This window comes from Colletotrichum acutatum, assembly GCF_030867785.1.
Source record: "Colletotrichum acutatum strain CBS 112980 chromosome Unknown BDZ83scaffold_38, whole genome shotgun sequence".
NCBI classification, from domain to species: domain Eukaryota; kingdom Fungi; phylum Ascomycota; class Sordariomycetes; order Glomerellales; family Glomerellaceae; genus Colletotrichum; species Colletotrichum acutatum.
Window position 1 is genome coordinate 143,369 of NW_026849032.1, and position 15,253 is coordinate 158,621.

The following is a 15,253-nucleotide window of genomic DNA, read 5'->3' on the forward strand; positions in this document are numbered from 1 at the left end:
ACAAAAGCAACGTCCCATCTACCCAACTCCAAATCGTCGCTATGGGTTGGTATCCATCTTTTCGCCTGCGGGCGACCCGGTCTGTACGTTGATGGTATCATTGTCGCCCAGCCGTTCCCTCTCTTCCACGCCTGATGCTGAAGGCAATACCGACGAGTCCCTAGGCGTCTTGGCCGACGTCGGCACAATAACGTTGAGGACGCAGTCGTCAAGATGTTCGTAAAATTCTTGAGCTGTTCCGAAATAACTCTGGCAGATTGAGCACTTGGCACCGTCTCCTCGAACATTGCCGGATCCGCTGATGATGAGCTTCCGGCTATTAGGAGGCGTCTGCTCAACGTTATGTACCGAAGTGAGATGTCGCTTGAACACGTCCGCACGATTAAACGCCTTCTCATATGCACTTCCCACCCCTGGACAGAATGGACAAACCATCGTCCCTTTGTAGTGCGTCAGCGCATGCCGATTCTTGTCATACTTGCGCGCGAATCCTTTCGTGTGGTACTCGCAAGTCTCTATCGGGCACTTTTCCGGACGTTCTTCTTGATGCGTAAGCATGTGTGCTGCAAGATCCTTGAAGACGCGGCCGCAATCTGGGTGAGGACACCGAGTCCGATTATCCAGAGTTTTGCTAGATGGGCTGCTCATCTGAGAAGACACCATTGATTCAGCGGGAGCTATCATCAAGGCAACGGCCGGCGGTGCTGCCGCTAGCATCGTTGGGCCGAACGTGGGAGATCGCGCAGGCGGTGGCGGAGGTGGCACCTGGGTGAAGTACTCAAGCGGCTGTTTGTAATCGGCCTCTTCCCCTCCACTAGAGTCGTCCTGGTCTTGAATATCAACAGACTGCCGTACCTCTCTCATCCAGTCCTTGAGAATGGTCATGGGCGGCCAGTCTCCACTAGCCTTTCCACCTCTGTGCGGGTTGAAGTGCGCTCTTCGGAGATGCGCCGCCGCATTGTAATAGGCCCCGTACCGTTTCTGCGTCACACACGCTTTACATTTTGCAAGTGGTATGACAGGCTGCGGCAACGTCGGGCTATAAGTGTCTGGCTCGGTGCATACCCAGCGCCTCACCAGTGAAGCGTGTTTGGCATCGGTATGCCTACGGAGCTCGTGTTCGCCTCTAAACCCTTCAGGGTACTCGTTGCACTTTATGCAATAGACTCGACGCAACGGGGGTCGCTGATACGTAGGCCGCCCTCTGCCGCCCGAGAGTGGGGACTCCAAAGGCCTCGAGGGGCCTCGGGGAAATGTTGGGCTCTCTCCGACGGTATGCCTGCGGCCCAAAGGATCTATTCCTTGGGGCGAAGTAAGGTAATCCGGACCGATCGTGGCGGCAAATGGGTCTCGGTCTGATAGCGGGGCCGGGTTCGGGATCCAAGGATCGCCCAAAGCTCGAGGGTCGTGCATAGGACGTCTAGGTTCTTCGCCGGGTTTGGCGATGGGCGGAAGAACGAACATACTGGTACGTGCTGGAACTCTTTGCCTGAGAAACCCGTTGAATGTGGCTGCGCCTTCCATGTTGCCATCTCCGAGATGTATCAAGAAATCTTTGGAAGAAGCATAACCCTGCTGAGCCCAGACGTCCTTGCGCGTAACCATGTACAAGGAGTCCGTGATGGCGCTGTCTCGTTCATCGAGATCCACGGCCTGTTCGTCGAGTAACATGGGTCCGGAACTTGTAAAGAGCGTGACCAAAAGTTTGTAGACGCTATTCATGGCATGCACACCGCCTGTCCCCCTCCAGGCTGGAGGAGTGTGCGATGACAGACGTCTCGGCAGGTAAGAGGCAATATCCACCAAGATCGTACGTACAACACTGAAGATGCAAAGTGCAATAAACACTGCGGACCAGTTCTTCGGGTCCTGTGGCCCCTTCTTGACCGTGGCACTCTCAAATGCCTGAAGGAACTGCGCCATGCAATTGTAGAGTAAACGATAATGAGCATCTTGATCGACCTCGTCAGTAAATAGGGGCCGATGGGGGGGACCTCCGTCGAGGCGAATCGAAGGTTCCGGTTGCTGAAGGTCCCAGAATATGACCTCTCGCAGCAAGAGTTTCGCCCGATACAACACTGGGAATACTGCTTCCTCCATCTCTCTCGTGGCCGCAATTAGACCGCTCGTCTTCAGAAGGTGGAGAAAATTGTATGAGGTTCCTCCGCCATTCCAACTCGCTGTTAGGATATTCAAGATTGGCGGTGGTCGATCGATCGTTTCTCTAGGGTAGTTTGAGAGCGTAGCGTTAGCTAAAGGAAGATTTGCAAGTTCTTCCGTCCACCAGAACCCGTCATCAAAATCAAGATTTGCTTTGACCGCGTGTAGTATGTCCGGTGATATGCGGTAGCTGTGTTCTAGATGCTCGTTCATGCTTCTTCGCTGGGCTAGCGGAGATGTGATTGGAGTCTGTGAGTGTCTTGGAGATACTGGAGCTTGTTTGTTAGACCGGGTTTGTTTCTTCTAGAACTCGGGTACTGACCTGGGAGCATGATGTCCGAAAAGGCGTCAAGGGGCCCACGATGACAGCCGATAGCCTTCCAAAAGTCACTGCCTGGACTAAGTGGCTGGTCGGCGCAATAGTAACAGGGCTCGTTCGAGTCGCACTATCATTATGTGTCAATGAACCTGTACCAGAAAGCTGTAGTAGACTATGATTCTTACCGGTTGCTTAGTGGCCATACAGCGTAAGCATGGTCCAGAGTCTTGAAGCAGCCTGAGCTCGCCAATCGACTGGAGACGAGACTGTCCAACCCTGCTACGTTTCAAAGGGGGCAGCAACGGATCGACTTCGGAATCAACAGAACCGCGTCCTGGAGCGGAATATTCGCTGACTAGCGAGTAGGATTGGAGAGTATCACGGCGTTCTTTCGTCTGGCTTGTTGTCAAGGGAGCTAGCTGGGTGCCGGGCGATGGCTTTGGAAGTTGAAGCGCCAGCGGCTGCTTTGCTGTCTCGGGGCCCCATGGTCGCAATGTCTGGTATTCAGGAAAAGAAATCGGCGGTGTGTTGCCGACTGATAGACCCGAGTCGCGATGGGGGTGTAAGGTATGCTCTCGGGCATGATTATCTCGCTCATCCTTGTTGTGGAAGCCGTAGATGTAATGTATGCAGCGTTCGTCCCAGCACTTGAAAGAAGACGTGGACCGGGACGACGGTGACAGGCTTTCTCTCATCTTCCATCCACGGACTACCGGGTCGTGGCCTTCAAGATTACGGTCTAACCAAGCCGCATAGCCAGTCGGCGCTTCGTCGTACAGAGATCGTTTGAGGGCATCAACCATGTTTGGGTCCAGCAGATCGTGCCCTGGAAACTGTGTTAGAAACTGGCTGCGAGCCAATGTTTGGGCGGGACGGGGCCAATTCACCTTGCTCAAAGCAAGCAGTCTCTATACATTCGCATCGGTACTGCAATGACCTAGCCTCCTCGAATTCAGAATTGACTGGTATGCTGGCAGAAATATCTAAGAGCATTGTTAGTCGGACGATTGAAAGGGGGATCAGGCAAGACATTATTGGAGCGCGGCATCTTACGGTGATGTTCAGAGTAGGCCTGTAGAACCCGCAACTTGTGGCGGAGCATGTCAAGCTCCAACTTGGCATTGAGACCATACTTTGCGGGCAGTAAGGCAGCAAGCCTTGCTTGAATCTCGGCCTGCTGATCGAGAAGTTGTCGAATGGCGCTATCGAGGCCGGGATCGGTGAGGTCGGCCGCCATTCCTCCCGGGCCACAAGGGCGTCCTCCTCCCACCAACGACGACGACAATATGGGCGTACTCGAGGATTGTAGGGGACAAGGCGCAAAGAGAAATTGCACAAGTAGACATCAGTTGTCGTTTGTTCTGCTTCTCAAAAAGCCCTTTCGTTTACACGTCGATGTGACTGGTACGAGTGCATCAGATACACGCTTTTAAGAACGGATTCACGCCGTTTTCTCAAATCCTCTCTAGTTGTAGACGCAATGTGCATATCATCAGTCGTTGGAAAGGCGTCTAGGGGTGATGCTATCGTTGCTTTGGCGTTGCTTTTTGTTGGCGGTTTTGCCGCGGGCGATTCTGTAAGGTTGGAGTGGAATGAGCATGTATGTGATGGTCGGGTTCATGCTTTTTCTAAGAGATTGATCAATGGGTACCGGTTAGTATGTTGCATGCTGTTGCTCGCTTTTCTTCCCGGCGTCCGCAGATCTTTCTCTGCCTTTGGCGGATTCGGGTTATTTCCAACTTTTTTTTTGCCTCATTCCCACCAGGGGTGGTTCGTCAGGATCGAGCGAGGTGATGTAAGGTACAACAAGCGAGACTTTCGCAGCTTGCTTGGATGAGCGGGACCCTTGATCGAGTTTCCATTCCAATTCCAGGTCTAGCTCCAGGTCCAGATCTAGCTCCAGTATCCAGCTCCAATCCACAAGTGGCTGAGATGTCAGCGAGCGAGAGACAGGTGGTGGTGGTTGTAGCGGTAGCGGTAGCGGTAGTGGTAGTGGTAGTGCTGTTGTTGGTATGCGGTCTCCGGTTTTGTTTCCGATGCAAGCTTGGTCCTCACTGCCGCTCAGATTTCCGTCTCTTTTCTGGGCCGACCTTGGAAGGAGAAACACACAATGCACAGGCGAGACGAAGGAGAGGACGAGGGAGAGGGAGAGGAGGAGAAGGATGATGCAGAGAGATTGTGAAGAATTGGACGGGCCAGAAAGATTTCAGGGCAGGAATCTCGGTATGGTGGGTTTGAGGGTCGGATTTTGGCGGGAATGGTCTGGATAGGGAGTGAGAGCACCGTACCCGATCGCGGTGCTGGCGTGCTCCTCCCTCATTGGGGAGACAGGACCTTTTATTGCCTTAGTACCAGGCCAGGGTTCATTTGGGGAAGTGGGGCTATCGTGGCTAACGGTCTTGTAAGGTAGATTAGAGCAAGATATGGAGCAGAGCAACGCGACGGCGAGACAAGCTGCAAATGCAAGAGAGCAGCAGGGCAGGGGTGGAGGGAGAAAGAGAGAGAGAGAGAGAGAGAGAGAGAGAGAAGAGGCGACGTGACGCTGGTGTTCCGTCGGAAGACAGAAAAAATAAAATAAATAAAAAGGATCCCAGCTGGGTTCCAGTCTGGACCTGGAAAGAGGGGGGGTGGTTTGATTACAAAAGTGAGAAACGGTGCCACAGGGGAGACGACGGGTTGAACGGTGGACAACGGACAATGTATTGTTGTTGATGGTCCGGCCTGACAGGTAGATGGCAGGGACACCGTGACAGAAGCTGACAGAGAGATAGAAGAGGGTGAGAAAGCAAGAGGGAGAAGAAGACCAGAAGAGAAAAAAAAGAAAGAGGCTGGACGCACCCACTCTACACACAGCGTGGTAGTTGGGGAACGAGGATGGGGACGAGCCCAGGACGATGAAGACCAAAGGCCGGGACGGGTGAAGAGCAGCGACAGGTCCAGCCGGGATCTGGCAGGGTGTCTTTTGCTTTGCCGCCTTGCGCAAGCAAGCAATTGGATAGAGCAAGGTAAGGTACTTCATCCACAACACACCTCACTTACCTAAGTACCTCCTTGCCTTCCTTGCCTTTGGACCTTGGGTAAAGCATGCCTAGCTGACAGACATGGTTGGCAGTGAGGCAAGCACACGGTAAGATATCCCAAGGCCTGGCGGGATTATGGATGCTGATTATGGATATGGATACATTACCTTAAGGATATGATGACGGGGCGGAATAGCCAAGGTACCTTAGGAAATAAGGAAGGTCTTCAAACTGCCATATCTTCTATTACCAAGGTAAGGTAGCCAACTGCCTCACCTCGCTTCTTTCGTATCTACGGAATATGTTCCATCCCATTGCTAATAGTGCTCTTTCCCATGCCCACTTCGCACCTTCTCCTGGTCTTTCTCCTTCCTACGTCAGGTGCTTACTTAGGTATGTAGTTTACTCCTTGCGCTTTCCTCACCTCCACCCTTCCGCCCCTTCCCCAAACATCGACGGAATGCACATCACTCGCGAGGCAGGTACTTCCAAGCCCCAAGCCGAGTAATGTGCGATACCTCATTTCAGCTTGTCACGGAAGGTAAGGGGCTGTGTGGCTGTGGGTGTCAACTTTGACCCAAAGATCTCACTAATACCCGCAATGATTGTGACCAAATCTCCAACTTGTACCAGTCAACGTTTGCCTCCTGCCGGCCCCGACTCCGTCGAGCCCTTCAGCAACGTGCCTCTTTTCATCTTACCCCTCCCATCCTCTCCGCTTCTTCTCATCCCTAACATCAGTCATTAGTGTACTTACTGCCCGCCGCTTGGAATCACCCTACCTAGGTACTGAACCGCTTGCCTCCACGGCCAATACCTTATCCACCACGATTCAGCTTATTTCGCCAACCACAGAAACACCATAGACATCAGCTGCTCCTCAGAATTTGGCTGCCTCGCCACGGGATATTCCTGGACCCTGTATCAGGGGGGCTTTCCGTCCCAACCTAGGTCGAGCGAGGTACTTTCTAATCGAGGCACGTTGTCCCTCATTGTCCCTCATGCCTGCCGGCGCAATCATCACCGGCATCATTCCATCATCTGGTTCTGCACTGACGGACCCATGAATAGCACCAAACAGTGTCATAGACGGTCGTATTTCTCCTTTTCTCTAGCTTCGGTGCCGCTCTTTGATAGTCTGCCCTTCACTACGTAAAAGGTACAGACGACTACCAAGACCTTGTCCATCCTTCTCCATCGCGCTGAACGCACTGTGGGAGACTTCGGCCGTCATCCGGCCGATGTTTGTCCAAGGGTCTCTCAATGTACCCTCACCGTACCTGCGCATCCGATCCACGGCCGGACAGACACCATGAGCGGAGTACGGTGTGCTTGCTATGCCTCATCTTGGCTCGCCTGGCAATGCCATCTTTATCGTCTTTCCGTTTCCACGCTCAGCCTGTTCATAACGCCCTTGAACCTACTGGCCTTCTAACTCCATTCTTTCCCCCCTCTCTTACACCCCCAGGAAGAATCGACAGTCGACCAGTGGCAACACAATCCGCATAACTGCGCCATGGACATTTCTGGATCTAGCAGGTAAGGCGGGAGCGGATGTATCGAGCACATGTTGGCCTCGCACGCCTTACGCCTCTTATCAGCTCCCCCTTCGGCCTTACCTCGCCCGTCTCCCATTCAATGACGCCCGTCTTGGAACCGTACCGCCCTCCGATTCGCACGGGGCATGGGCCACAAGCAATGCACACACCTCGAGTCCCTGTTGTCTGGTATCCCACACCCCCGCCTCATCCCAGCTTCTTCCCTACCAAGTTACATTAGCCACTTGCTTGACTGGCTAGCTTCCTAGCTCTTTTGAACCAGCAGCTCGCCGCAACAGAGCGCGTTTCTGTCCCGACTGCCTTCACGCCGCATACCGTCGTCGCAGTCGCAGCGCAACCTCGGGCTGTTCTCATGATGACTGCTACATCACGGAATCTCGAGCTACTGCGGGCTGGAGAGAGAGAGGAGAGGGACAAGAAGTTCATAGCCGTTGTGTCGTTGAGGGGGTGGTCAGCCGCCGCACACACTCTCTCAGTCAACCACAACCCGTCTGGCACGTTTGCCTTCTACTTCCAAACCCTTGAGCGTCGACCTGTCCCATGAGTTCTACCCTTACCTTCTGGTAGGGTCTCCTGGTAAGTTCCGTTCTTTACCGCTTTATTTCCCGCCTTGCGAGTGGAGGCACTGAGAAAAAGGTCACCAGAGAGATGGGCAAGTGAGGGCCTCGGAGAAAGATACACCTAGTGTAGAGAGCCCAGAAAGCTCCGTCCAACGGGTTCATGGGGCCCATGAGCCTGGCTGTGGGCGTCGACGACGTGGGGCCGCTTGCGCCATCTCCGACTCCCCGACCGCCAGCCGCTGCCCCCAAGTCAAACAAAAGCCGACTAGTAGCAGGGAGAGAAAAACATCAGACGAGACCAGACTAAACGTCTGTTTAGCCTTACTGTCTGTCCGTCGCCTCCGTCCTGTTTGTGTACCCTTCGGCGTCGTCTCGAGCCAGTCCGTCTGCTCCTCGCACGAGTCTTGACGTCTGTCAGCTGCATTGGCAGCACAGAACCACTCGCTGCCCTGACCGTTCAAGCTTTCCCTCAATATTTCAGCGGGTCATATTCCACGCTGGCGAGAGCTCAGCTACCGTCTATGAGAGCTCGCTTCTACGTCGCAATTGTGTACACTACGCAACAGCCAACGATGCACTCCATGGACTCCTCGGCCTGGCCTGGCTTTCCCTTACTACGTAGGCTTTTCGCTCGCTAGTGCGAGCTTGCAATGTCAGGTTCTATTCGGGTTGGGGGCGGTTCTCGAAGCATCAAGCGAGTGCAGGGGGATCCCTCTGTGCGCAAGAAATTGCGACATTTCCGCCTTGCCCGCCAGTCTGCGTAGCCACCAGCCTGCGCAACAGCTCTCCGCCGCAGCTCTAAGAAAACAGCCCTGATTAGTCTTCGCCTCGAATCTCATCTCGCTCTGTCTCTCGACAACGCGGGTGTTTCCCGTCATAGACGCACCTAGAAGGTACCTGGAGCCAAATCCACGTCTATACGACCACGCCCACGCCACACGGGCCAGCTTACTAGGCTCCACGTGGGCCATGGAGTCCGTGGTACGATGCTGGGGGGCAGTCCCGGCAGAAACAAGCATGTGCCGAGTCACCGTTACAACCTGCAGATAGCTGCTGCGGGTGACGGCGAAAGGGGTGGATCACAACCACAGCTTGCTGAGAGCAAACCTGCCCTTAAAGCAGCGATAGACATGCAACGTCGACCGTCACACGGCGGATGGGGTTGGCCGTGCCAGGCTCTAGGCCTCAGGCCTGACAAGCGGTCTCTCGATCGAAGCGCCACGACTGGACGGACGGTTCTCTTGGAACCCTTCCCATGCCTCGTTCCCCCCACCATTTCCTGCCGTTCTCCTCTTGGACGAAGTCAAAAGTCACTTTGATGGAGAGTCTGCGAAGAGAAAAACTGGACAAGTCGGAATACTCTGTAATCGTACACAACGTCTCGGACACGAGACCAACTTGACCACATCCTTCCTTTGTGACAGAAGCCCCGGTTCACAGTCGTACGCGTCGGTTCATCATCTAACACGGTCAAGACAACTTACTTAACGAGCCGAAAACTCTCCTTGGACAGCACTACTAAGCGATATGAAGTTGGCCGTTGCACAAAGAGGAGAGTTCAGCCCAACTGAGAGGGTCCGCAGGACATCGAATAGACCCTGTTCACGGCGAAGGGCACGTAAAGTTCAACAATACTCAAATGTTCGCGGCTTGAACTGCAATAGCAGCATGGTTAGACCATGATGCCCTGGTACGTGCTCATGGCTCGTTCGCCATAGTACATGAGCCGTGTCTTGCCATGAAGTCAAAAGTTTTCCAAGGTAGGGATACCGCTAGATTTTGAGTTGTAGTTGATGAAAGCAGGAGATGAGGAGCACGCAGTCTATCTACCCGTCACTGCCCGTACCGGACCTGGCAACCTTGGTATCCTCCTGGCCGGTTGAAATGGTATCCAGAGGTTACTATTTGGCATTTCCAGAACGTTGGTTGGTCGGACGTTTTCTACCGTACGGCAGACTTTGTATCGACATGAATAACCCCCCGATGACTCTCGGGCCATCTGCTGGCTCTGGTTCGGTCCAGTGGGGGAGTTCATCCTCCTTGCGAGCCAATTAGTTCTGCCCCCCGGCAACTAGTATCCTGATCCCTGGATCCGGTACCGAATAAGACATCATCGTACAGGACGGCAAATTAGTCAAGTAAGCCTCGTGAACAGAGAGCAACGTACCCCGATGCCAAGTAGATGGCCGAGAAGTCTCATCAATAATAATCTGGCAATCTGTTAGGGTCAACTCGGGCGCGGACACGCTTTTGTAACCCTCTTGCAATTCAGACGTTCCGTTAGATTTGATTTTCGAATAGGCACATCGGCGAAGCCTTCACCCGTTGTTTCGATCTGCTAGTTCCACGCGCGTCAGAAGCAGCACGGTTGGCCCAGCGGCTCCAGCCTTCGAAACGAAACCTCTGCAAAAGGACAACAGGATGGGACGGAAAACAGCGGAATTACTGCCCCGTCACCAGGCTTCCTAGTCTTTTAGGTTTCTCGTCAATCTCGACTACCTGCCTGTCTCATTGCGATAGAGACACGAGCGAGGCAGCCGGCTGCCTCTCGAGCCTCCCTCGATCTTCGTGGTCGACTCGACGGATCTCGATTGGACAGCGCATACCCGTGAGCGAGTCGTCTGTGTCACTGTCAGTGCTGTGCTGCTTGCCGATGTTGTTATTATACGCAGGCATGCAGTCTTATGGCCATACACTATTGCTGGCTTTGAGCCTCTTTTATACTCAGCCCTAGGCAAAATACCTTTTGTTATCGTTGATTATGTGTCTAGGTCAGGCAAGGTACGGACGGCGTGAGGGAACCTGGTTGAATCGGCAGTGTGTGAGGTTGCCAGGGCCTGTAGACACCCCGCCCCCAAACGCCAGCGTTCGTCTCCTCCACGATCGATAGATTTGGTCTCTGTATCGGCAACGACGCACTGGTGACAATATGGAGGGCACTGAGATCGGTCCCCATCGAATGCCCAGGCGCCAGAGATGTGGTCAGTGCTGAGGCTGAAAGTATTGAGGAGAGAAGGACGGACAGGGTGTGTGTGCAGCTGTGCTTGTCCAAGCTCTGGTAGGAATGAATGAGAACGAGAACTTGGGAGGGGAGGGGTGGATGACATACAGACTGACAGAGTACGAAGCAATACGGGCAGGTACGAAGACGGGTGAGGTGGGCAGAAATTCCTCAATTTTAGCATGTGCTTGCAGCTCGCAGATATCACACACACATACGACGCTGCGGGCCATATATGTTGCTTTCTTTTTCGTACTTTACAATATTGACTCTATTGCAGCAGTCTTTACCCACTTGCTTGACTCGCGGCAGGCATATGGACAGACGGTGGGTACTGTACGAAGTACCAGAGGCTGGATACTGCGCTGGTACGGACAGACCGTATGTCCCCAGGTGCGCAGCTAGTGTGAAGCTCTCAGCTCACGCCCAGCGGCTGTGGCCCACAGCGCGCCCAATCCAATCCGTCTGGCCGGTAAGACGGTTTGGATTTTGGGGGCCAAACGCCAAATGGGGAGGGCCGGGGGGGTAGAGGTAGGTTGCCGTCGTCTGCTCGCCCGGAAAGGGTCCGTCGGGTATCTTGGGCCCAGTTCGCGGGAGGGGTGGCTATTGATGATACCTTGCCGCCAAACATGTTTCTCGGACTTGAGTCTTAATCGGGTCCAACTTGGGTTGGAGACTTGGAGTCAGTCTCGTCTTGGAGTTGTTCTTGGAGGCTTTCTTGGGGTCGCCTAGCGTAGGAGACTGAAAGTATGATCTCCTCGGCAGCTCCGTCGGATTGTGTTGTTCCAAGTACACTACTTAATTACCAGGTACGTTTGTCCATGTGTGTATTATTTGAGGTATCTCACACCATGTAGCCCAAATCCCATTTTCCCTTTCGAAATTGTTCTTTTTTCTTTTGTCGAGAAAGTCAAGTTTCCTTTCCCAATTCTCGTTCTTTGCGTGTGGTATTTGATGGATTATATGTGAAGAAAACCACAGTCTAACCCCTCCCCCAAACGCCCCGGAGCTCTGTCCCGGCCTTCGTCGAGCTCATGTTGAATGACGCCGGCCCGTACTGATATTATGCTTCGCTTGCTTCAATCCATTTCTGTTTCGCAGTTGAGAGTGACGTCCAGAAACCCTTCCTCGCCAAAACTCCCTGACAAGCTTGTTTTCACCCCCTGTTTCGTCCCTCTAGGGCTAGTTGTCTTCAAATCTCCATAGCCTGCCGAGTCAAACCCGTTGGTATCAAAGCCTTCACTTCACTCCAGCTGCTCCCAGCGTCTCTCACGCAGGGGCTTCTCTTTGCCGGCCGCAGCTCTGCTGCCCTCTTTCTCTTCCTTCCACGCCCAATACTCGGCGAGGCGCGTTTCCGCATACGAGGCGTAGTCAAAGTCGATCTCCGAGATGACGGCTTGGATCAAAGCCCAGATGCCCCAGTAGAATCCTGGCACGCCACGGAAGAGGTCCACCTCGTGTGTGAGCTTTCTGACCTCCGCCTCGACATCAACATTTGTGTTGCTCTCGGAAAATTTGTAGAATGAGCGAATGTACTCCTCGATGAACTCTCGACGCTGGGACTGGGTGGGCATAAAGTTGTAGTCGCAGTCGAATCCACCCCACTCGGCCAAGTGGTTTGCAATATCGAAAGCGGCTGGGGACGGCGTGGCATACTCGTAGTCGATGAATGTCACTGTGGCTTCCTTCTTGGGGCCCTTAGCGGGCTGGGTACTCGGTAACACGATCACGTTGCCGCTCAACAAGTCGCAATGGGCAAAAACTAGCTGTCACGAGAGAACCGTTAGCAACCATAGCGGGCTTTGGCGGCTCTATGTAACTTACGCCATCAACACCAAGCCCAGGGCGTTGGCTGAACTCCTCCACAATGTATTCGAACTCCTTCTGAAGCTTGTCTTGTCTCTCCCTCTGGACCTGTGTATCGCTGGGTAGGGCCAGAATCCATTTTTGTATCACAGACCATAGGTTCGGCACAGGCTTTCCAGGTGCGGCGTTCTCGATGATAGCGTTCAGGTCCTGATTATGGCCCTTAGCATTGCCATTAGTCGACGTCTGGTGTGTAATACAGGGCACAGTCGCATGCCACTGCGCTAACCTGCTGGCGACGGCTCGATAGATGTGTGGCTTTCTCAGGTCCTCCGGGGCTGTGACGCTGCCCTTGATAAAGCGGTAGAGCATGCCATTCTGGAATCGGGCGAGCAATTCGGGAGCAAGGCCATGCTTCATGAGAAGTTCATGATTCTGAGCTTCGCGCTCGCGATCAATGAGGACAGCGGTTCCATTTCCATAGGCGCGCAACAAGATGGCTTCCCTGTCTATATCCTCCTTGGACCAGCCCTTTCGCTTGTTGATGGCTTTGAGTAGGGTATTGGTGATGCCGTCGGTGAAGCGAACGAATTCGATGTTGGAGTTGTCGGAGGCCCAGTCTGGTCGAACAGTCAGGATTAGACTAGTCGCAGATTGCTGGGAGTCTTCGCTGTCGTAGAAAAGGGGAAGTGTTCGGACATGAGGCAGCGCCGACCCGTTAGGGTGGCCGTTGCTTGCACCTTGGGTCATGATTTGACCGAAGGGATGACCGAGGGGAAGTATATGGGCGGAGGAAGGGATGGGTATGTCGAAAGGGCAGGGACAATACCGAAGAGGTCAATCGCTGGATGAGGATGCCCCTGAAGAATTCGGCGGTTTATTCAGACTCTGGTGTTGTGCGACCTTGGCACTCTGGATGATCGCGGAAAGGGTTTCACGGTGGTCTGCAGGAGTTAAGGGGTACTAAAGATAGCGAGGCTATTCGAGCAAAAGGCGATGGGACAAAGCTGAATGCGGATAGAAGTAGGGCAATGTGTTGGTGGTTCAGGTGTGTAGGAAGAAGAAGTATGAATGGGAGGAGAGGAGGGTGGGTATTGTCGGATTGATATTGGGAAAAAGATGAGGGACGAGGGGGCACTGGGTACCTTGGGTAGGGGATTGGCGCCGTCGAGATAATGGTGGCCGAGCACGAGACCTTTTTCCTTCCTCGTGCGGATCCCCCAAGGTATGAAAGAAAAAGGCAGTACTCGGTATGCTTAGGGAGTACCCAGGTGCTAAGTGGCAGTGGCTCTTGGAATGATGTGGTGCGTTTGGTAGTGTAAAGTGAGATTCGCGTTGGGGAAATTACGGTATGTGCGTGTGGCTAATCTTCTTTTGTCGTCGGTCAACGAATCGAGGTAGGAAATCAGAAGGAAGAAGGGAGATTGTGGACACTGAACAGAGACACAGAGACTGAGCGAAAGAGAGAGCATGTGAAGAAGGTGCAGAACAGAACAACTTCCCACTTTCCACTTTCCACCTTCAGGGACCTTATGGATACCGCACTCATAGAACAAGCCAATTACCTCGTGCCTTGCTCGACTTACGACCGCCACATGAGTGGGCCTGTCTTTACTGTGTACCGTCCCTTTCTTCCAGGCCCCCGATTTCACCATGAGTTTCCCGGGGGTATGCGCGTACTCCGTAAGGTACGGACACAGGCAAAAAGCTTTTGCTGGAGCAGATTTTCAATCTTCATGTTCAGGGTCTCTCTGAGCGGGGGCAGTGCCGCAGTGGAAACCCGTTGTGATTGGGGGGCCGGGGCGCTCCCGCAGGCGCCTTTTCCCAACAACGCCTCCGCTAGCAAGGACAGACCTTAAGCAAAAGCGCAACCTGGAATGGCTTTGCCCTTGTTTGTTGGCAGTGTTTTGAGTGTCTCTGTTTCTGCTCTGCACAAGACGCAGGACGCGTGGCACGAGCGTCACGGCATGAGCACCGACGACAAGGGACCAAGGCACGCTGCCGTCCGTCTCAGTGGCTTATGTGTAGGTATCCGTACCTAAGGTAGTCTACCTACTGTGTAAGGTAAGGTAGGCGTGGTAAGGTACTCCGTAGGCACGAGGAAATGGATGGGGGTCCGAAACCACAACGACTGAGAGGCGCCCTTACCGTCATTGTTGCCTCTCTTTCCCCAAGTCCTGTTCCCCTCCCCCTCCACACCTCGGGCTACTGGGTGGCCTACACTAAACCCGTACCATCCATACCACAAGCACTGGCTTCTTTCAAGAGTCCATAGCAGTGACATCTAAGGGTCTTGCAGCTGCTCGGCAATGCAGTGCGACAGCCACAACGGCCTGACGAGCCTGGATTGGACTGTAGGACCTAGCTGATGGACCATCTAAATAGCTTCCCCTCATTCAGTCCATCCAATAGTTGTTTCCGATTCCCAGGAGCCATGCCAGAATTTCGTCATCGTTGGAGCTGAGCCTAGGTACTGTAGTGTATCCGTAGAGCACCACCACCTTCTCTGAGGCTTCTACCTAGGTACTCGTCCCTTTCCCCAGTCATGATCAGCGCGGAAATCCGTGTCGACTCACCAGCTCTACAATGCTATTTCGAATGACGACGGTCTTGCCCTTACCAATGAACCGGGGTCGGGAACCAACATCGCTGTGCGACGATCGTTCTTTTAGCACCCGACCGTCGCAGTGGCGTATTTCCTTGATGCACCTTTATGTTTGCTCAAGCCACAGTACCTTAGGCTACCTTGGAAGAGGGCTCACCGACTCTGTGTCTCTCGTCTCCTGCAGTCTAATCAAGTCCAGCCCGGCCTGAGCATCCTAATCGTG

At 53.7% G+C, this 15,253-nt stretch overlaps 2 protein-coding genes across 2 annotated transcripts; both read right to left on the reverse strand.

Annotated features, from left to right (window-relative positions):
• Positions 1-39: 39 nt before the first annotated feature.
• On the reverse strand, positions 40-3,716 carry BDZ83DRAFT_575819 (zinc finger protein; the record flags this gene model as incomplete). The annotated part of the gene is made up of 5 exons (XM_060504858.1): positions 40-2,435; positions 2,483-2,606; positions 2,665-3,305; positions 3,367-3,462; positions 3,533-3,716. The coding sequence occupies 5 exons, from the start codon at positions 3,714-3,716 to the stop codon at positions 40-42; spliced, it is 3,441 nt and encodes a 1,146-aa protein (XP_060365836.1).
• An 8,147-nt stretch (positions 3,717-11,863) lies between these two features.
• Positions 11,864-13,175, reverse strand: BDZ83DRAFT_575743 (choline/ethanolamine kinase; the record flags this gene model as incomplete). The annotated part of the gene is made up of 2 exons (XM_060504846.1): positions 11,864-12,385; positions 12,444-13,175. 2 exons carry the CDS (start codon positions 13,173-13,175, stop codon positions 11,864-11,866), a joined length of 1,254 nt encoding a protein of 417 aa, XP_060365837.1.
• Between the last annotated feature and the right edge of the window lie 2,078 nt (positions 13,176-15,253).